Source organism: Dermacentor silvarum, chromosome 6 (assembly GCF_013339745.2).
Source record: "Dermacentor silvarum isolate Dsil-2018 chromosome 6, BIME_Dsil_1.4, whole genome shotgun sequence".
Classification (NCBI taxonomy): Eukaryota; Metazoa; Arthropoda; class Arachnida; order Ixodida; family Ixodidae; genus Dermacentor; species Dermacentor silvarum.
In genome coordinates this window covers 51,312,489-51,333,124 of record NC_051159.1, presented here as the reverse complement: position 1 = coordinate 51,333,124, position 20,636 = coordinate 51,312,489, and the positions used below count along the sequence as shown (strand labels likewise).

General features: G+C 47.8%; 1 protein-coding gene across 5 annotated transcripts in view; it reads right to left on the bottom strand.

Moving 5' to 3' along the window:
• LOC119455502 (ubiquitin carboxyl-terminal hydrolase 25-like) overlaps positions 1-20,636 on the bottom strand; it is a 96,766-nt gene that overhangs the window by 68,223 nt on the left and 7,907 nt on the right. For all 5 annotated transcript variants that reach the window (XM_049668832.1, XM_049668833.1, XM_049668834.1 and 2 more), the window contains 5 exons: positions 16,017-16,186; positions 11,638-11,893; positions 9,839-10,014; positions 7,039-7,115; positions 1,557-1,705 (listed from right to left, as the gene is read on the bottom strand). In XM_049668832.1, coding sequence (XP_049524789.1) covers positions 1,557-1,705; positions 7,039-7,115; positions 9,839-10,014; positions 11,638-11,893; positions 16,017-16,186 — 828 coding nt within the window. The remainder of the gene's footprint in view (positions 1-1,556; positions 1,706-7,038; positions 7,116-9,838; positions 10,015-11,637; positions 11,894-16,016; positions 16,187-20,636) is intronic.

Below are 20,636 nucleotides of genomic sequence, written 5' to 3'. Positions count from 1 at the left end.
AGCACTGCGGAAATTTCAGTCGAGGCCGCCACTGTGTTTCGCGTTCGCCTGTCGCGGCACACATCATCGCGAAGTACAGGTATCAATACAGTATAGACCACTCACAACGTAAGCGCTTATAGTGCAGGACCGGATATAATATGGTCTTTTCAGACTCCCGTTAATTTTCCCATAGCACTCTATGTATACGTGTCTCGCGTATAGTGCAGTTGTGGGACACGAAATACCGGTTACAGTGTGGCTGCCTGGAAGTTCGGCAGTCTACCTAGACGGCAAACGCTCCCCTCAAGCCACAAATACCCTATTTACTCGAATCTGACGCGCACATTTTTTCCGATAAAACAGGTCCAAAAATTGTGTGCACGTTAGAACTGAGTACGACCCTAAATCTGCGTTGCCATATAGCCGTCGGCATTTCAAAATGGCCGCCTCGCACGCGCGTCGAGCCTAGCTACTTTCGAGCCTAGCTACCGTAGCTTCTTCCATGTGCTACAGTACACAGGCTTAGGCAATAAATAGTCTACCGTCTGTCTTCACGTTCTCTGCGTCTGCTCTATGAGCATGGAGTACCGAGTTCATCATGATGCCACATTTAAAAGGCAAGTGATCATGTGCGCAGAGACGGATGGAAATCGGGCCGCATCACGGGTGTTCGGAGAATCCGAAACTTGCGTTCGGGACTGGCGCAAACAGAAGGAGAGGATTTTTGCTAGCAAAGCAATGCGGAACGGTTTCAGTGGACCGAAGCAAGACGTAATCTGCGACGATCCACTTCGGCGATACTACCATCGCCTTGGCCCTATCTTGAAAGCAATCTGCGACGGGGAAAGTCCGCCGCGCGCCGTGTTTTCGCCACTTATAGGTCGCGTTGAAGCCAGAGGCATGATAGCACGAAGGTCAATTCGCTCGCCGCACTTCGTCACTCGAGCGTTTTGAACGTTCGTTTCCGCGATCAACAAGCGAGATGTGTTCATGTTTGCTTGTGCGCGTGTGACACCGTGCTTGTTAATTTACTTAGTAGCGAATACGGAATCTAGAGCACGGTGACAGCGACGGCATAAATGCGCCTGGAGTGTCCATTATCGCAATACAATAGTTGTTTTGGTTATAGTGCGGTACCGCTTATAGTGCGGATATTGGCTACTCCGGCAACTTACGTTATAAGCGGTCTACGCTGTATATATATATTGGTACCTGTACAGATTTGTATCAATATATATATTGATACAAATATATATTGAGCCCAGATACTGGCAACAGTATTGTCTAGCAATTAAGCCAGGGTCATATTATTTATTGATCAGCTGTCAGGAATGCCACGTTCCAAGAATACGTAGCAAGCAGACAGAACATCCGTGATTCCCATGAAGCATCATGCTCAATGCCATGTCATGCAAAGCGACCTCCAAAAGTGATCAAATTGAGAAAAAAGGCTCCAAGTTCATTTAGCAAGCTCAAGAAGTGCTGCTGGGGCACTTCTCACAGCAAACACAGCCGAGCCAAAGGCCAAACCAAAGACCAAGCCAAATCAAAATCCAATCATAACGCGGGCTGACCTCTTGGCCTAGTCGCCGAGATGATGGTGTCGACGCACTCTCGGGTTCCAGGCTGGTGGTGGCCGCCTCTAGGCTGTCGTGGATATCACTGAATCCATTCACCTGAAGAGGGTACTGGCCAAACGCTTCTTCTCGCGAGAAATGCCGACCTAGACAGCAAAGAAATAATGGACTATTTCAAGCAACCTCTTTATGTCTAAGCAATCGGCACAAGCTTCTTCACAGAAGATTTCACAGTACAATCAAACCTCCATACAGTGAAACCTCGATACAACGACCTTCAGGGGACCACGGTAAATCGCTCGTTATTCTGAAATGATGTTACAGTGAAAAACCCCGAATTAACCATTTCACCAATTAACCCATCCGTTCCAAAGTTGTCACCATATGAGCTATCCATGAAAACGTCGCTGCTGACCCTTGGCCAGCACTGTTGCTATATTCAGTAGGTTCCGCCGCCACGCACCACCGGAGCACCATATAATAAGAGTGGCGCGCGTAGAACAGACGCCGACGCCGAGAAAGCGACCGACAAAATGGGAGCTCCGTGTCGCCTCCAAAACGCAATGTTTCTTGCCACGGACACCACACTGCCTCGCTCGAGGCGGACAACTGAACTATTCCAAAGTGCAAGCACGCGTAAGCGACACTGTCCGGAAAGTGCAAAGTGTGACCGTGCGACCAGGCGGCATCCCCACGACACGAAGTTTACATTTCGCGGTGCGCAGATTGCGCGGCCTCGGAAAGAAGTATGAAAGGAAGAGGCGTGCGCAGAAAGAAGGACGGAAGAAGGAAGAGACGCGCCTCCGTTGCTAGGCGACATTTGTCTAGGTGCTCATGCGCTTGCAAAACCGGACACGTCGTCGCCTCTGCAATATAGAGAAAAAAAAAAGAAAGAAAGAAAGAATAAGAAAAAGTTCTTGCTCGACATGGAGGACTCCATGTCTCTCGCATTTGATTTCATGGGCATCGTCTCAGGTTTTCCGAACCCGTGTACCACAGCGTCTGCTTTCTGCGCTTCGTCATCTGCTAGCCTACTGTTTCGGCAGCCGTAAAGGATACGTGGAAATCTCCCAGATTCTTTAATATTAGTTTGTAGTACTGCGGCGTTGTTAACATGAAACGGAAACTGAATAACTGAATTGTTATTCTGAAATGTTCAGTTTTCTGAAGTTCGTAGTACTGAAATATTTTTACATTGAAGCTATAAGCAGTCAGCAGGGGATCACTGAAAGGTTTATTAATCTGAAAAGTTTGTTAATGTGGTGTTCATAGTAACGAGGTTTTACTGTATAACAAAGTTGGTAAAATTGGCACTTTACTTTGTTAAACCGAAATTTTGTTAAACTGAAATTTCGTTAAATTAAAATTCAACCTTTTATGCAAATAAGTCCAGTCAATGACAAATTTGTCTTACACGGTAGGGGCCGTGAGATATTCCTAATTATCGAGCAATCAGAAAAAACAAATTTTCAACAAGAAAAGAATTCCTTTTGTTAAATTTTACAGTCGATGACCAAAGAAGCAGTTTTGTGGCGTGTAGAGGATATCTTTGCATCGGCGGTGCAAAGTGAAGCCTGCAAAGCTATCACGTCCACTCTGACGCATCGGGTTTTGTGAGCGCCTGCCCTGCCCAGAGAACTGTCGCCTAGCAATGGAGGCGCGTCTCTTCCTTCTTTCATTCTTCTTTCTGCGGCCATTCCAGCTATGCGCGCAGAGAAATGTAACCTTTGTGTTCGTGGGGATCTCACAAGGTTGCACTTTCCAGACGATGTCGTTTACACGTGCTTGCATTTTGGAATAGTTCAGGTGTCTGCCTCAAGCGAGACAGTTTCGGTGTCCACTGCAAGGAATGTGAAAAACAAATAGAAAGAAACATTGCGCTTTATAGGTGACATGGAGCTCCTTCATTGCCGGTAGTTTTCTCGTCGTCAGCATCTCTCTTGCGCGCCATTCTATATACTGTGCTGCGGTAATGTGCGGTGGCGGAATCTATAGAAAATAGCTACAGCGCGGGCCAAGAGCCAACAGCAACGTTTGCCTGGATAACTCGTACGGTGACAAAAAATAGCTACAGCGGGGGCCAAGAGCCAACAGCGACGTTTGCGTGGATAACTCGTCATCATCATCATCATCAGCCAATATTTATGTCCACTGCAGGACGAAGGCCTCTTCCTGCGATCTCCAATTACCCCTGTCTTGCGCTAGCGTATTCCAACTTGCGCCTGCGAATTTCCTAACTTCATCATCCCACCTGGTTTTCTGCCGTCCTCGACTGCGCTTCCCTTCTCTTGGTATCCATTCTGTAGCCCTAATGGTCCACCGGTTATACATCCTACGCATTACATGGCCTGCCCAGCTCCATTTCTTCCGCTTAATGTCAACTAGAATATTGTCTATCCCCGTTTGTTCTCTGATCCACACCGCTCTCTTCCTGTCTCTTAACGTTACTCCTAAGATTTTTCGTTCCATTGCTCTTTGTGCGGTCCTTAACTTGTTCTCGAGATTCTTTGTTAACCTCCAAGTTTCTGCCCCATATGTTAGCACCGGTAGAATGCAATGATTGTACACTTTTCTTTTCAACGACAGTGGTAAGCTCCCAGTCAGGATTTGACAATGCCTGCCGTATGCACTCCAACCCAATTTTATTCTTCTGTAAATTTCTTTCTCATGATCAGGGTCCCCTGTGAGTAATTGACCTAGATAAACATACTCCTTTACAGACTCGATAGGCTGACTGGCGATCCTGAATTCTTGTTCCCTTGCCAGGCTATTGAACATTATCTTTGTCTTCTGCATATTCATCTTGAACCCTACTCTTACACTTTCTCGGTTAAGGTCCTCAATCATTTGTTGTAATTCGTCTCCATTGTTGCTGAATAGGACAATGTCATCTGCAAACCGAAGGTTGCTGAAATATTCGCCGTTGATCCTCACTCCTAAGCCTTCCCAGTCTAAGAGCTTGAATGCTTTTTCTAAGCATGCAGTGAATAGCATTGGAGAGATTGTGTCTCCTTGCTTGACCCCTTTCTTGATAGGTATCTTTCTACTTTTCTTGTGGAGAACCAAGGTAGCTGTGGAATCCTTGTAGATATTTGCCAAGATATTCACGTATGCCTCCTGTACTCCTTGATTGCGCAATGCCTCTATGACTGCTGGTATCTCTACTGAATCAAATGCCTTTTCATAATCTATGAAAGCCATGTAGAGAGGTTGATTGTACTCCGCAGATTTCTCGATTATCTGATTGATAATTCATACGTATGATTGATAATTCGTACGTATGATTGATAATTCGTAATGATAACTCGTACGGTGAAAAAAAATAGCTACAGTGCAGGCCAAGAGCCATCAGCGACGTTTGCGTGGATAACTCGTACGGTGACAACAGATAAACTGATAGGTTGATAGGCGAAATGGTTAATTTTGGGGCTTTCACTATAACGACCTTTAAGAAAAGTGAACAATTTAACGTGGTCCCCTAAGTTAGTTATACAGTAGAACCCCGCTGTTACGTTGTTCACAGGACCGGAAAAAAAAAAGCATAAGAGCCAGGAAACGCAAGAGCCGGGCAACAGGAAAAATTGAGAAATAGGAGAAGTGTTGAACTGCACACAATATAATTTTCATTCATGCGTGTGAAAAAAAGTAGTTCCGCCCGACAGCCGAAGTATCGATTGCGATAAGCTATACAAAGTAAGAATAGTAGTTTTATCGTCCTTATAAACTTGTGAACATTTGCTTATTAACTAATTAACAAGTATGGTGTCAGCGCCCAGAGGCAAACATGAACACATCCCACTCGATGAGCACGGACACGCGCTTGTCAAACGCTGGCGTGAGGAAGTTAAGCGCCGCTGCAGAAGCGAGCGAAGTGACCTTCGTGCTGTAGTCTATCGCTTCAACGCAAACTGAGCGCCGAGAACACACAGCACGCACAAAGCTAGGAGCCGCCGACACACCTACACTGCATAGACTCTGCCCCCATACAGATTGCTTTCAAGATACGGCCCGCGTAACCGCGCGCCGCTGTGCAGTACGCAGTTGATGCCAGAGCACAACGCTGCCCGCTATCCCTCCCACCTCACTCCCTCGCCAGTGCCTTGAGAACAACGGAAGAAGGCGCGCTTCCTCCCTGCTTTTCGTTCTTTTGCACGTGAGGTTTAGAAGCGGTCGTCGGCTCCCCTCGCACGCTTTCCCTCACACATACAGCACACGGCGCGCGGCGACTGCGTTATCGCCTTTGACTATATACGGAACAACTACGAGCCAAAACCAATTTTGGGGCTGCAACGCGTCATAGACACCATCTTTAAATAGAAAATGCGGATCTCAAGAGCCATACTTTCGCTGGCGGAAACCAAAAATACGTAATACGTGTCGCCCCCGGCACTTTGGGCGGCCAAGGCCATTATCAAGCAACCAAGCCAAGCGACTTGAAAAGTCGAAATGGCCGCTCAGGCCGGCGCGGGTTGACAGTTAGCAACGTATGATACGGGAATGCGACGTAATAGTGGGGTTACCAATGCATTGGGTTCTATGGGAGCTGTGCCGGGATCGGCCGAAAACAACGTAACAGCCGGGAAAACACAGCCCCCGGGAACGTAACAGCGGGTTCTAATGTATCGAGATTTCACTGTAGCAAATATGTTTGGCGCCTCTCGACAAGTGAAAAATATTGGTTTTGTCAGATGTCAGGAAGTGCTCTCCTGCTCGCGCTAGATTTGTTTTCTCTGCGTTTGTTGTGCACATTTGCGGAACATTTCTCATACACTTTGCAGCATCTGCGTACAAGGGCAGCACTTTTTTAGCGCCATACTTGAAATTCGTACACACTTATCATACCGCTAAGCACCAAGAGGGTGGTGAAATTTCCTACACTTACGTTACATCTCACATGAGTTTAGGGAATCTAAAGACGACTTGAGTGCTAACGAGGGATACATTCTACCTTCTAACGACCAGTTAACGTTCTCGGATGAGAGCATTGAAGACAGCAGCAATGAGGACGCTAGAGAAAACATTTCCTCTGGCAATCACGCAGGGTGCAGACTAAACTGTACAAGAACCTCGAATAAATCAGTCACTACATGTTTGTTCACAGAATGTTCTTTCTGCATGGTGTTGCATCAAATAGTTCCTGACCACAACGACCGCAAATTGAGGAAATCCTCACGACAACAAAGGATTAAAGATACAGACAAAGACTTGAGTGTAAATAGCATTTCCGGAAGTGGGTGCATGGCAACATCCCCAATGATCCAATGGGGTGAGCAGTTTCTTTTGCAACAAGAGATTGGGAATCCCAAAATCTAATTGCTCGCTCAATTAGTGAATCAACTGCTGCTGCGATGAAATCTACCATTACTTCCCATTTGTACGTGAGCTGAAGCTAAAAAAAGTTTTGAAGTTAAATGCCAACTTTAAAAAGAGACAGGTCTTTACATGAAGATAATGGTGCCAAGAGATCGCTCGCTCTCACCTTCATTTTCACCCTCGCACCGAAAGCGCCCATAGAAAAGGTCCAGCATTGGGTTCGTCTGCTCCATGCGAGGTATGCTGCAAGCATGACAGTTAGAAGAAAATTAAACACCTGTTCTTGTCTCTTGGTTTGAGACCTTCATACACTCCAACCTCATTATAGCGAAGATGAAGGGAGAGTCAAAATTACTAGGGGTGTGCGAATATCGAATAGCAGATTTCGAATAGACTATCGAATCAAATCAAAAAAGCCAAATATCGAATTGAATATCGAATATCAGAAAACTTAGCACAAACTTTTACGCTTCCAAATTTTGTGCAAGGAACACAGGGCTGCGCATTCTCAGGAGGATAATCACATTATATAACAAGTATCTTGCTAGCTGAACAGAGATGCACAGTATGCCCTACTCTTTAGAGCATGGGTTCTCAAAGTGGGTTCCACGGAACCCTGGGGTTCCGCAGGCCCCTGCTCGGGGTTCCACGAGCCACTGATAAATTTTCCGTGGTCCCGCGCTCACCAAGTGGCTAAAACGGCGAAAACGAGGTGCGCTCGATTCACAGAACCTCCATTACTCATGCCCGAGTGTCAAAAAGCACATCACACCGCGTAACGGCAACGCACGAACTGCGCAATAAATTCGCAAGCAGCTTGTAGCCACCCAACCTTCGAAAATGGGCAGCGCGCCTAAGCTTTCGCACTTAAATTTCGGATGCCGTCATTTACCAACATGCGCATTTCTCTCGTTTGTAGATAGCGTAGGAGCCGATTGCATGTGCACTGACGTATATGTTGGAGGAATTAAAAAAAAATGAAAGAAGAAAATGCGCGGAAAATCGCAAATACGCGCCGCAGAAGAGCAAGAACGGCGCTAGCGTCCAACCGAAACGAAGCGGCGCAGTCAACATCGCCATGGTCCTCAGCGGCAATCGTGCGCGGCACGTGATTGACAGCAACGCCGGAGCGCTTCGTGCCTAATTGTGCCCTGAAAGACTATTTTTGCGTTTATCGCCGCGCGTAACATCGCGTTGGTGGCATGCCGCGTGCCTACATAAGTGCGTAGTTGCCATTCATGATCGTGTCGATAACCACCGCAGTTTCGTCCACAGTGGTTGCGGCAAACACTCGGTGCACGCGTCGGCTGCATGCCTTCACAACTGCGTAGTCGCCAACCATGGTAGCGTTGATAGCGACCGCGGTTTCGTCTGCACTTCAGGCAGCGAACGGTAGTTTCGTTTTGACTTGGTGTGTGCATCGATAGCCTGCCTTCTAAACTGCGGCCGCGGTTTCGTCCGCAGCAGTTGCCGGAAGCAGTAGTTTTGCTTTGACTCAGTGCAAAGCTGTCGAAGATAAGAGCACCGGCTACAACGCGATGGACGGACAATTCGTTGGCGAGCAGCTGACTGGCGAAAAAATTAACGGGATTTACGCGCGCGAGGCCTTCGCCGCTGCTAGCGATAATCAGTCATGAGATGACGAGAATTTCAGCTTCCGCACTGGTCTTGTACTAAATATAAACAGGATTTGCTGATTCATTGAGTAAATAAAAGCGTGTTGACATAGTTAAGCATTTGTTTATTGTTTTCTTGATACTCTCGATAATTCGACATTCGGTTAAATAGGACCTTTTAATTCGGTTAATTCGGGGGGGGGGGGGGGGGTTCCTTGGCGCTTCATGGAGCTTAGCAGGGTTCCCTGGAGCGAACATACTTGAGAACCCCTGCTTTAGAGAACACCTAATTAGCTGGCCAGCACTGATAACTCGGTATGTATATGAAGGTCTGGAGAATATTTTTTATCAATAGAATGTCTGTCAAATAAAAGAATTAAGTTCTTTTCCCCCTCTGAATATGAAGAAACAACGAAGTTGTCCTAAATACCAATGGGGTTTTCAGTTTAACAGTGGGCCATATACTGTGCTTCATGGCTATCTTCTTGTGTTTAGAAAGTATTGCTTCCCAGTTTTCTTCCAGAAAACAAGTACGTGCTCTCAAAGGGTGACCGCTTGTTAACCCGATCGTTTATCGCTCACCGCGGTGCGATTACACCTGTTCCCAGGCAGGCACGTATGTACACCAACGATGCTACCGTTTTTGTGTTTCCTTTTTTGAAGACCACAAAAGCTCTATCGTACCTTGTTGGCGATAAGACGAATGCTTCTCACTTGTTTCGGTTTCCAGACGTGCACACAACCATTTTTCAGTGCGCTTATCTTCTTATTCATGAATAAACATTGTGTATTTTACAACACAAATGATTTTTTCGTCACTTTACGGTCACCCTAAAAAAATTACGACCATTTTTTTTTTTCAGAATAGGTTCTTTCGAGGAATTTAAATCAGCAACAAAAAAAAAATCGACCCTGGGGGGTTGCATTTGGCAAAAAAATTCGACTCTCAAAGGGTTGATGCGGGATCAGTTTTTTTCTTCTTTCTTTTCTTTTTTTTGTAAGTTTCAGTTGCTACTTTGCACTTGGTGTGTCCCCTTGCATCCTGGAGACGTCGCATCTTTGTGTGTGTTTGTGCGGCTTCGCACTTGTGTGATCGGCAACACCTCCTGTGCCTTCGCGAGATTCAAGTGGTGCGAAGTATCAAGTGGTGCGACCTGTTTGATTTTTCGGACTTTTTTTCGGTCCCCGCGAGATCTGGAAAATGGGTCGGCGACTGTACTTCACTGAGGACACCAGGTGAACCCAATATACCTATCACACATTGAAAGCCCCCGCAAAAAGCGATGGCTCATGATTATTCTAAGCATGAGACGCACGATAAGCAGGGGGGTAAGCGCACTGCTCACTCACGAGCCTGGGCTGGCAGCACAGTGGGCCAACTGGAAGGCGTCCTCCAGCCACTCGAGCAGCTTGTGCGTGAACTCGGACACGTCCTGCTGCTGCTGGGGTTGGTGCTGAGGCTGCTGCGAAGGCTGCTGCTGAGGGTGTGGCTGTTGCTGCTGCTGCATCTGCTGGTTGTTGGGACCCTGCGTGCCACCGACAAAAGCGTGTCACTATACCAAATGCCAAGTAAACAAGAGCATCGAGTGCGCACTGCACTTGCGGCAAAACAGCTGTCTCGTTCGCAATAGAATTTCGTACAGAGAAAGGTGGGCAGCCTAAATTTACACCTTCGGGTGTTTTACACGCCTGTTCCTCCAGGCCAAATCAGGCATACGCACCATTTGTAGTGATGCCAAATATATAAAAAAGTTATGGTATTGCTGCAACAAAACGGTGGTGCCATTTATCACTGTCAAGAAACGTCACATATGCTGTGTTCGATTTTGTATGAAACAGTCAGTATGGAGATATCATTTTATACATGAGTTGGACCTTTTTCAAGTTTTGGCACATGTAAGATCGTCAAAATTTCATGCACGTCTCAATAGGAAATGGCATTCACACAGTGTCGTCTTTCGAGAGCTGGCCTACCACTCAGATCACCTCAGAGGCTTATGACAAACTTTTGCAACAAACAGCTGTCAAAACAAATGAAGCAAACTGTGCACAAGGTGTATGTGTGTTCAATCGTCAATTGAATTTAATCAATCTAGGCAATGTTCTAGAAACCAAAAGTGATGCCATGCTCAGTGGGACTACTTCGCACTGCAATAGAGGAGCAGAAGCTTTACACCTCCTGCAGCTTGGCCTTCATAGCAAAGCAACTTGTATGTGAGCCTACTGTGGTAACTAAACAATTATCTGCACACTCATTTGAAATATAACGGAGTCAAATTACGCGAAAAAGACCAATAATCTATTTTCACTGCAAACATCCTCGTTTTTCAACACACTTCATCCATGTGTCAGCAAAATTGAATCAATCTGTCAATGAATAGAAGCAGGCAGAATCCATCTGGCAACTAGCTAAATCCAAAGAGAACCTGTCTTTCAACAACCTGAACCAGCAGAATTTTTCTGACAGACATAATGCTGTTGTCTTCTCCTGTCGAGAAAGATGCTCAACCAAAGCTCCACACCCCAGCATTCCCATACTATTTTCCCTCTAAATAACTAAGAAAACTGATGCTGCAATGAGCAAAAGGGTCACACCGCACTTATAAGCTGCCAAGGAAATGTTTAAGAGTACCAAACAAGAGATGTCACTGGAGCCAATGCTTCAACAAGTGGACTTGTCTTTCCAAGGGTCTTGCATTCCTTCCTCGACCACTGCCGGTACCTTCAAGCCTCCATCTTCCTGCAAAGCCCTGTCTTGCTCGGCTTCAGTAACAAAAAAAAAAAAAAAAAATTCACGGGGCACTTGGTTATCCCTACGTGGATGAATGCAACAGCATGGCGACTACCAAACAAAGGTCGAGGGTTCAACTCCCACCAATGGTCATGGGTTCGAGTGCCGTAATGAACTCTACCTTAATTAAACCTGTGCCTGAATTGGCTCATCTGGTTGCCTCACTTGGGCTCACTTGCTTTTTGGACCATCGTGGTCACGCCAATGCCGGATTTTCCTCCTCATTAGCATATAATGCTGTCACAATAAAAGGTGTTTTTCAAGAGATTTTCCGGGGCATGGAAAGAAAGTAGGCAGAATCGACGCCCAGTGCAGCAAAGGTTGCTGACCCCCTTAGAAGCATCAATGCAAGACGTACCTGAGATCCACCAGCGCCTCCCGCCGTGCCTACAAAGGCGTCCCGCAGGAGCTCGAGCGCCCGGCCGGGGTCGACGTACTTGCGCCGGGAGGCGGCCAGCAACGCAAACAGGGGCCTGAGCTCCAGCATGAGCCCCAGGCTGCGCTGCTCCTGCAACGGCCGACCGTCCCGGGCAGATGCACGGAGTGGCTCGAAGGCCAGTACCAGGCGCCGGAACATGGGCAGGTGGTACAGGGACTGGATTACGGCTGAGAACCTGGACACATCCAAGATGGCCGTTACTGACATTGTTGTCAAAGAAAAAAGTGCTCAGAAAACAGACAAAGATAATACAGGGTTCGTACAGGTTTCCAAGGCAAAAATTCAAGGGTATTCCAGGACTTTCCAGGACCTGTCACAGGTTTTTCAAGGACTCAAAGCGGCATCCAAAGTAGGATTTCTTTACTCTAACATTTCCAAAAATGACTAGTTTTATTGCACTTAAAATAAATAAATGTATATCACAATTATAATAAAAATGTCTAGCCTTGATAACTTTTCAAGATCACAACACAAAATGAACGCTTACAACTGAGGCTGAGATTTCTCCAGTATAGGCTGGGCAAAGTTCACCAAAAATATTCAAAATATTCAGCATTGCACTAAAATAAAAACAGATAGATGTATATCCCAATGATGTTAATAATGTCTAGCCTTGATCACTTACTGCACTGTTACTGCACTTATATTATCATAAATAATGTTACAACAAACTGCCCCTCAAAGGCACTGAGCATCAGTGGTAAAGTTGCTCCACTGAAGCTCTCTTTAGCTTCACTAGCTTCACCTCGCGCACAAGACTGAACGTGGGACAAGGCAGACTGACGAGCGAGGAGTTAAACAAACGATAGAGTGAGGAAAGCAGCGCAAACACTGCCAGCCGAGCCAGCACCGAAGCGCGGCACGGGTCTCTCGCTCCGTTCACGGTTTGACACGGTGAAGCCTTTTATTTTTTCCGTGCACTTCTGCAAAACGAAACCATGTGCCCTTGCGCTGGTGTATTGTTTCTTAAATGGGGAGTTAGCCAGATCGACGCCGATCTACCACAGAAAGGAGGTCGCAATGTCGATATCAGAGAGCATTGCTCACGAAATTCAAGGATTTTCAAGGAAGGAAAAATATTCCAGGACTTTCAACGGTCTTAAAAACGCACTTTTCAATTTCAAGACTTTTCAAGGATTTCAAGGACCTGTACGCACCCTATAATAAATGTCAAGGGCACCTAGCTATCCCTGCGTGGATGAATGCGATGAAAGCACTGCGATGGCCTCGTTCATACACTCGCATGGATGTCCAAAGGAGCCGGGCGCAGCTAATGACCGAGTTGAGTCGAAAGTTCACCCATCGGAGTGCATGACAGAACTCACCGAAATCACCGCACCAACCAGCAGCGCCGCGACACGCCGTGCTATATATAGGACGGCCACCGGGCAGTCTGTCTGTGACCACGTGACTTGTTCGTCCATCGGAGCCACTCCTCTCTCATTGGCAGAAGTGAACGTGGTGTCGCGCGCACTTCCACCAATGGAAGCATCACCTGGCGTGCGGTCAGTCTCTGTGACCACATGACTTTTTTGTACCATCTTCGGCCACGCCGCTGGATTTTCCGCTTCATTAGCCATATAATGCTTTCGCATTAAAAAGCACCAAGTGCAGAGGCTTGGAAGACACGTGCAACAGTTTTAAGCAAGGGACAAAAAACACGTCACTGATGGCAATAACTGGGCCCCACTCATATGTATCAATACCTTCTCTAAGGGCAAATACCAACCAATGCGTCCCCCATGGGCCCCATTTCCTTATTGCAGATTTAAATTCTTCAGAGTGATTTATAATTGAAGTAAAAACAAGCAAGTAACTTTTTAGATGAAAAAATTTGTCGCAGTTTCACACGAAAGGCGAAGCACCAATTGCGATAGCAAATTAGTAGAGAGCTATACGGAGTAAGGATAGTAGTTTTATCAGCTGTATGAACTTGGACATGCAGCAGCACCAGCAACGCGCAGAACTGTTGTCAACGCCATCGGCGTTTTGCCCGCGTTCGCACCGAAAGCGCGCGCCCTATTTATATAAATACGTATTTGGTGCCGCAGCTAAACGTCGCCTCCCCTTCCTCCCTCCCGTCCCCCCACAGCCTTACACGCAACGGAAAAAGTTGCGCTCGCTCTCTATATATGGAAAGGAGGAAAGAGACGCTGAATTCCGCAGCCCTTCAGGGAGCACGGTGCAGAACGCGCGTTTGCTCTCTGACGTGCGTTCGCTCCCCGTGAAAGCGCGCGTCCCTCACGCCCTTTCACTCGCACATACAGCACCCGGAGCGCGGCAACGATTTCATCGCCGTTTACGTCATACGAAACCTCACGGCAACGGCGACGGGAGTCCGCATCGCCATAGTCATCAGCGGAAATCGTACGTGAATGACAATAAGGCCAGAATGCTTCGTACCCGTTTGTGCCTTTAAAGCCTTTATTCAATTGCATTTACTGCCCCGCATAACACCACGTTCGCCGTGGGCTTTCATAATTGCGTACAGTGGAACCTCGATTATACGTCCCCCGGTTATGCGACGACCCGCATTTTACGATGAATTGGTTTGGTCCTAGCAAAACCCCCATAGAAATAATGTATTAATAGCCTCAATTATATGACGCAATTTTACGCTGACCCGCGTACTCTCTGGTACCGCCTGAGAAAAAAAAGGGGGGGAAAAAACACTACGCACACGCAGGTTGGCACGAAAGCACACTGCAGGCGGCTAATAACGGATGTGCAATACCGTACATTAAGACCACTTATAACGTAACCACTTATAGTGCAGGACCGGATATACAGTATAGACTACTTATAACGCAACCGCTTATAGTGCAGGACCGGATATAGTGCAGTCTTTTCAGACTCCCGTTAATTTTCCCATAGTATTCCATAGTATTTGCCATGTATTCAGCGAGCGAGCGGGCGGCACCGGCACGGACGGCGAAGGGTGCACGCGGAGACCGTGGAATGTGAGGGAGGAGGGCGGCAGGGAAGCGCATTTCGCCTCGGCAACTCTGCCGCTTCGGTGGCTCCCCTCGCCCTCCCTCGTAGCTCCCTCACTTTCGACTGTCACCGTGCGCGCCTGCCGCCGTGCAGGCGCCGTTGCTACAGCCGGCCCGGCGCCAGCTCCCCGAAGTTTCGTTTTCTGCCGTTATCGGGGAGCGGGCGTTTGCCGGCGTGGGCAGTTTCGTTGGCCGGCCTGGGACAGCGCCGCTGCTTCCCTCTGCGCCGTAGCTGCAGCGTGCAAGGTCAACACGCGACTAGAAAGTAGAGGAAGCATAAAGGAGAAAGAAGGGTCCACTGCCATTTTCTACGCGTGGCTACGGTAGCATGGCCGAGACGTCGGCACGTACACACATGTTCCGGCGCAACGCAGAAACGGCGACCTTACCATTTGAGAGAGAGTGAAATTTCCGCCGCGTTATTTTTTTGTTTCGTTCGCACGCGACATTGAGGGGTCTCTCCTAAGCTTTTACTCTATGGCGGTGCCGGAGCAATGCCGGTCGGAGGCGCCGCCGCGTGATTTGGTTCGAATTAACGAAATTCGACTGTAAATTGAATGTAAACGTTCTAGCCACATTCCTTGACTGTCGCATACGCGTGGCGGCTCAGTGCACATGTTTTGCATGTGTGCGGGCCTTGAAAATTGTTGCTTTGGTTATAGTGCAGTACCGCTTATAGTGCGGATATTCGTGACTCCAGCGACTTAAGTTATTAGCGGTCTACACTGTAATGCGGCCTTTTCCGACTCCCGTTAATTTTCCCATAGCCCTCCATGTATACGTGCATAGCTTATAGTGCAGTTGCGGAACACGAAATACCGGTTACAGTGCCGCTGCCTGGTAGTTCGGCAGTCAACCTAGACGGCAAACGCTCCCCTCAAGCAACAAATACCGTATTTACTCGAATCTAACGCGCACTTTCTTTCCGATAAAACAGGTCCAAAAATTGCGTGCGCGTTAGAATCGAGTACGACCCTAAATGCTTCGTGCTTCGTTCCACAAAAAGTGAGTTTTTTCAGATGTTCTGTCGCCGCCATGACTCTCGAAGGTTATCACTGTGCAGCAAAAAAGGAATCAGAAAAGTGAAACTACGGAAATCGTTTCTATATAGCATATTAGATGCTGCCAGCTGCCTGATAGCTGCTCGAGGAGCAACAAAAAGCCAAATTTGCAATCATCCATATAGAACTTTATCGATGGGAGCAGGTGTGGGCAGTGAAGTGTTAAACCAGACAGAATGACAAGTTGAAAACGTCATGTCGGCACTTCTTCAGATAAAAATCAAGCCAATCCGCAGGCGCCTACCAGCAGGTGTTGCCGACGTTCTTGATGCCCACAGGCCAGTCTCCCAGCCGCCGGCGTTCGTATGGGTTGGCCGGGTCCAGCCAGGCATCGGCACCCCGCTTGCGTTTGCCTCCGAGGCTCTGCTCCAAAGCCCGACTGATGTCCTGCTCCTCCGCAGAAACGCCAGCCACCTGGAAGCAGGTACCAGAATCACAAACTTCATCAACTGCTTAAGCTACACATAGTCACATTCTGGTGATGCCACCACAGCATTCAACAGAGCAAATCAGTAGAGTGCAAGCCACCAGCAATGCCTAGTCTCGGAAGTCATAATGAAAAGCCACGCATTCCGAGTCATGCATCACTTCTGGTAAGCGGTAATGACAGCTTGCATTTTTTTCCTCTTAGCTTTGGCTTCAAGAACATCTATTTTTGCCAGCCTTTTGTGATGTGTCTACTTTAGGGTTGGTAATATCGATGAATGATTAATCGATTAAATGTATCCCGCAAAATGATTAATCGTTTTCAAGAGTTTGACAGGAGTAGCGCGAAAATTTTGAAATCGTACTGGAATGGCGGTGCACGAGCAGTGACTGTGCTGCTGTGGTAGAGCGACTATCAACTGTTTTTCGGAGTCCGGAGCGATGCCGAGCAGAGCACTTCCTCTCCCCCCACACCACACACGCCACCGAAGCCGGAAGCTTTAAATGCTCTCGCAGTTGAAGACGCACTACGGCAACCTAGTCGTTGATCGCCGTGCCATGCCCAGTCCACTAAAGATTTGGCACAGCAAGCGCACCGGTTTGGAGCATGTATATGACATAACGATAGAGTTCATGTCAGATTCCAGCAAATCTATAGCGTCCGAGCATCTATTCTTGCATGCTGGTTGTGTGGCCATTCAAAGAAGGTGTCGGTTTCACTATAGTGTACTAGAATATGGTAGTGCACTAAAGGTGCACCTTTTAGTGCACTTTAGTTTCACCCAAACATCCCAGCCAATTGACATTCCTTCGCTCTATAGAAAAGACCATGTGTTTAAAATCCTAAACGAGTAACTTTCTTTTAAATTGAATTGAACTCTAGGGCTTTGCGTGTCAAAACCACAATATGATTATGAGGGATGCCATAGTGGGGGACTTCAATTAAATTGCACCACCAGGGGATATTTACCATGCTCCCAATGCATGGGACACAGGCGTTTTTGCAATTCGCCCCCATCGAAATGAGGCCGCCGCGGCCGGGATATGATCCCGTGACCTGGTGTTTAGCAGCGCAACACCACAGCCGCTAAGCGGGTAATTTTCCTTTTCTCTGTGCATATTTCAATTTCTTGTATACTTTGGTTGCACTTCACCTTTCACTTATGCCATTTTTTTTTATTTCTTGTTTAACTGTACTGTACAGGGGTTCGCTAGCGCCATTTACAGTAAAAGCTCGATGATACGATCACGGCTAATACGAATTTCCGGATGATACGAATTTTTCTGTGGTCCCGGCCGAGCCCCATTACTTTGCAACGTGCTAGAGAACGGTTGATACGAATCGATTTTCAGCCTGCGTCGGTTGATACGAATAAACGCCGCCCCACCGACGGCCGCGAAAGAGAACAGCGCGCAGTCACGCGCTTTCTCTTCTTCTCTTTTGGTGCGGAGCTGCGGCGCCGGACAGCGCGGACTCCGCGACTGGGCGCGAAGAGTTTGAAGCGGTGGCGCTTCAAGAAATAAATGCTTTTTACGTACATGTGCCTGAGTGAGTTCACCTCTGACTCTTTAATTTAGTTACAGTCGAATCTCATTAATTCGAACACGCTTATTTCGAACATACCGCGCACCGACAATGCTCTTAGCAGCGCACCAAATAACGCGGCGGCGCCTCCGACCGGCATTGCTCCGACACCGCCATAGAGCAAAAGCTCAGGAGAGACCCCTCAATCCCGCGCGCGAAGGAACGGGGAAAAAAAAAAAAAAGAACCTGCGGCGGAAATTTCCCCCTCTCTCAAATTGCAAGGTCGCCGTTTCTGCATCGCGCCGGAACAAGCGTGTACGTGCAGACTAGAGTGTTCTAGACAACCATATTCTAGCACACACTAGTGCCGACGTCTCAGCCACGCGGATAAAATGGCAGTGAACCCTTCTCTATTTTCTAGTCACATGTTGACCTTGCACGCTGCGGCAGCAGCGCAGAGGGAAGCAGCGGCGGAGGCACAGTCGGGCCAACGAAACTGCCACGCCCGCAAACGCTCGCTTCCCGATAACAGCAGAAAACGAAACTTCAGGGGGCGGCTAAAATAAGCTGGCGCCAGCACGGCGGCGGGCGCGCACGGAGATGTGCGCACGGAGTCGAAGGTGAGAAAGCTACGAGGGAGTTGAGAGGGAGGGCGAGGGGAGCCACCGAAGCGGCAGAGTTGACGCGTCCAAATCCGCTTCCCTGCCGCCCTCCTCCCTCACCTTCGACGGTCTCCGCGCGCACCCGTGTGCCAGCGCCGCCCGCTCGCTCCCTGAAGCTTCGTTTTCTGTCGTTATCGGGAAGCAACCGTTAGCCGGCGTGGGCAGTTTCGTGGCCCGCGCTTGCTATGCGCTTGCGCGCCGCGATATTTCATAACTCGCACCGTTCGTGCATCGTGCTATGGTGCACGAATACTTCAAAAATACGTCCTTTTAATTCGAACAAATTTTCGGGCCCCTTCGAGTTCGAATTATCGAGATTCGACAGTAGTTTTAATTGTGTTGCGATGATACGAATTTCGGCTAATACGAATATTTTTCGTGACCCCGTGAGATTCGTATCATCGAGCTTTTACTGTATCTTGTATAATGCTGCTCTAAGTACCATTTTATAACATATATTGTTCATCTTTTCAGAAGCCACTAGTGCCAACTAAATTTAGCCTTTAACAAGTTAGAAGTTATAATTTAGCAAACGGCTCTACACTGGTGTCTCAAACTTGGTTCCACCTCTCAAACAATAACAGAGGGTCCTACAAAAATATACAACTGTTTCAACCCTTCAAAAAGTGCCGGCAAAAATTTCGATTATTCAAGTAATCGATGAGAAACCCTGCACTGAAAGCGATTAATCGATTGAAGGCTAAAGTGATGAATGATTAACCGTTAAACAAATAAAAAAAAAACTAATCGACCGTCTCTAGTCTACTCATATTTCAAACAAAATTTTCCATGGAAGCTCCTCTATACACTCGAACCTCGTTATAACAAAACAGGATATAACGAAATAATGGATATAATGAAGTAACTGAAATTCCCCTTAAAATCCGCACAGAGATTCAAGTATTCAAAACCTCGTCGAAGTGAAACTGTCCTTGCCTGCCAATGGATATAACAAACTTGATTCATCTCTGAAACGAAAAAGAATACTCCACCATTGCGCATCAAGTATGCATCGTTTTCCGCAGGGTTTGGCGCTCCTTCGCCACGGCAGTTCAACACTTCCGCGTCCCTGCATCAAATAATTCGGCGAGCAACAAGGCGTCTTTCTCACTGCTGCACGTAGCTGCGCATAAGCAGCGCATCACTATCGCAGTTCTCCACTGACCTCTCGCTCTCTTGCACGTGCCTGCTGGGCGAGCCGCGCCATGCTACGCAGCTAGGCAAGGCGGTGCAAAGGCTCAGTGCATTCACTTTCTCTACGGCAAGCCGCGCAGGCAGCCGCAGGTGGGCCTGGCCTCGGAGACCTCCTCGGCACAATCTCGGGGTTCGGCCCAGGCCCGTGCATTCATTTCTCCCTCTCCCTGCGGCGCACCGTGCGGGCTGGCAGCTGGGCGTGACCTCCGAGATTGCGCCGGCATCGGTGCAATCTCGGAGGGAACGAGCCAGCCGAGCCAAGCCGGCGCGGCAAAATTCGCTTGCCCCGTCGATCACAGAGCGGAGCGCTATGTTGTGTGCCACGTACTGCTTGACCGCGACAAGCCAACTGGAAAGTGGACGCAAAAGACCATCCCATTGGAACAGAAGGCAGCTAAAGGCTGTCACTAGTTATCTATAGGCTGTCGAGTAAGGTGCCAAGTCGTGTGTTGCACACACCGAAGATTCTTTTGCGGTTTTATTGAAATTTCGTCGCATGCGTGGCCGTGTGGCGGTTCCACGGGCCGCAATGCTGCCATCTTATTTCCATGTTTACAATTGTGCACCCCCATTGGGCATATATTTGCAGTAAATGGCAATAATAATGGATATAACGAAGCAACGGATATAAGAAAGTAATTTCGGCTCCACCTTCAACTTCGTTATAACGAGGTTTGAGTGCACTTGCACCATCTAAAACGAGGCTTTTTACACTGCCCAATATTTCGTTGCAGTTAGCCTCGAATAAGCGTAGCAGTTTCAGTGAGTTCGTAATGCCTGATTCAGTACAGGTAAGAACACAAACAAAGCAATAAAGAAAGCATGGAGAGGTGCATGTGCACGCACGCACGCACACACACACACACACACACACATCCAAATGCGCTTTAGGCCTCTAGGTGCAACACTACCTAATCTTGTCATGCCTTGAAAGGAACGCTGCAAAAGCAAGACTGCCGGCAGAAACCAAGGAGAGTGTGACAAGCGGGTGAGAGTTTTCGAAATGACTCCATGAGAATGATAGACCCAAATATGCTTACATGTAGATCCACAAATG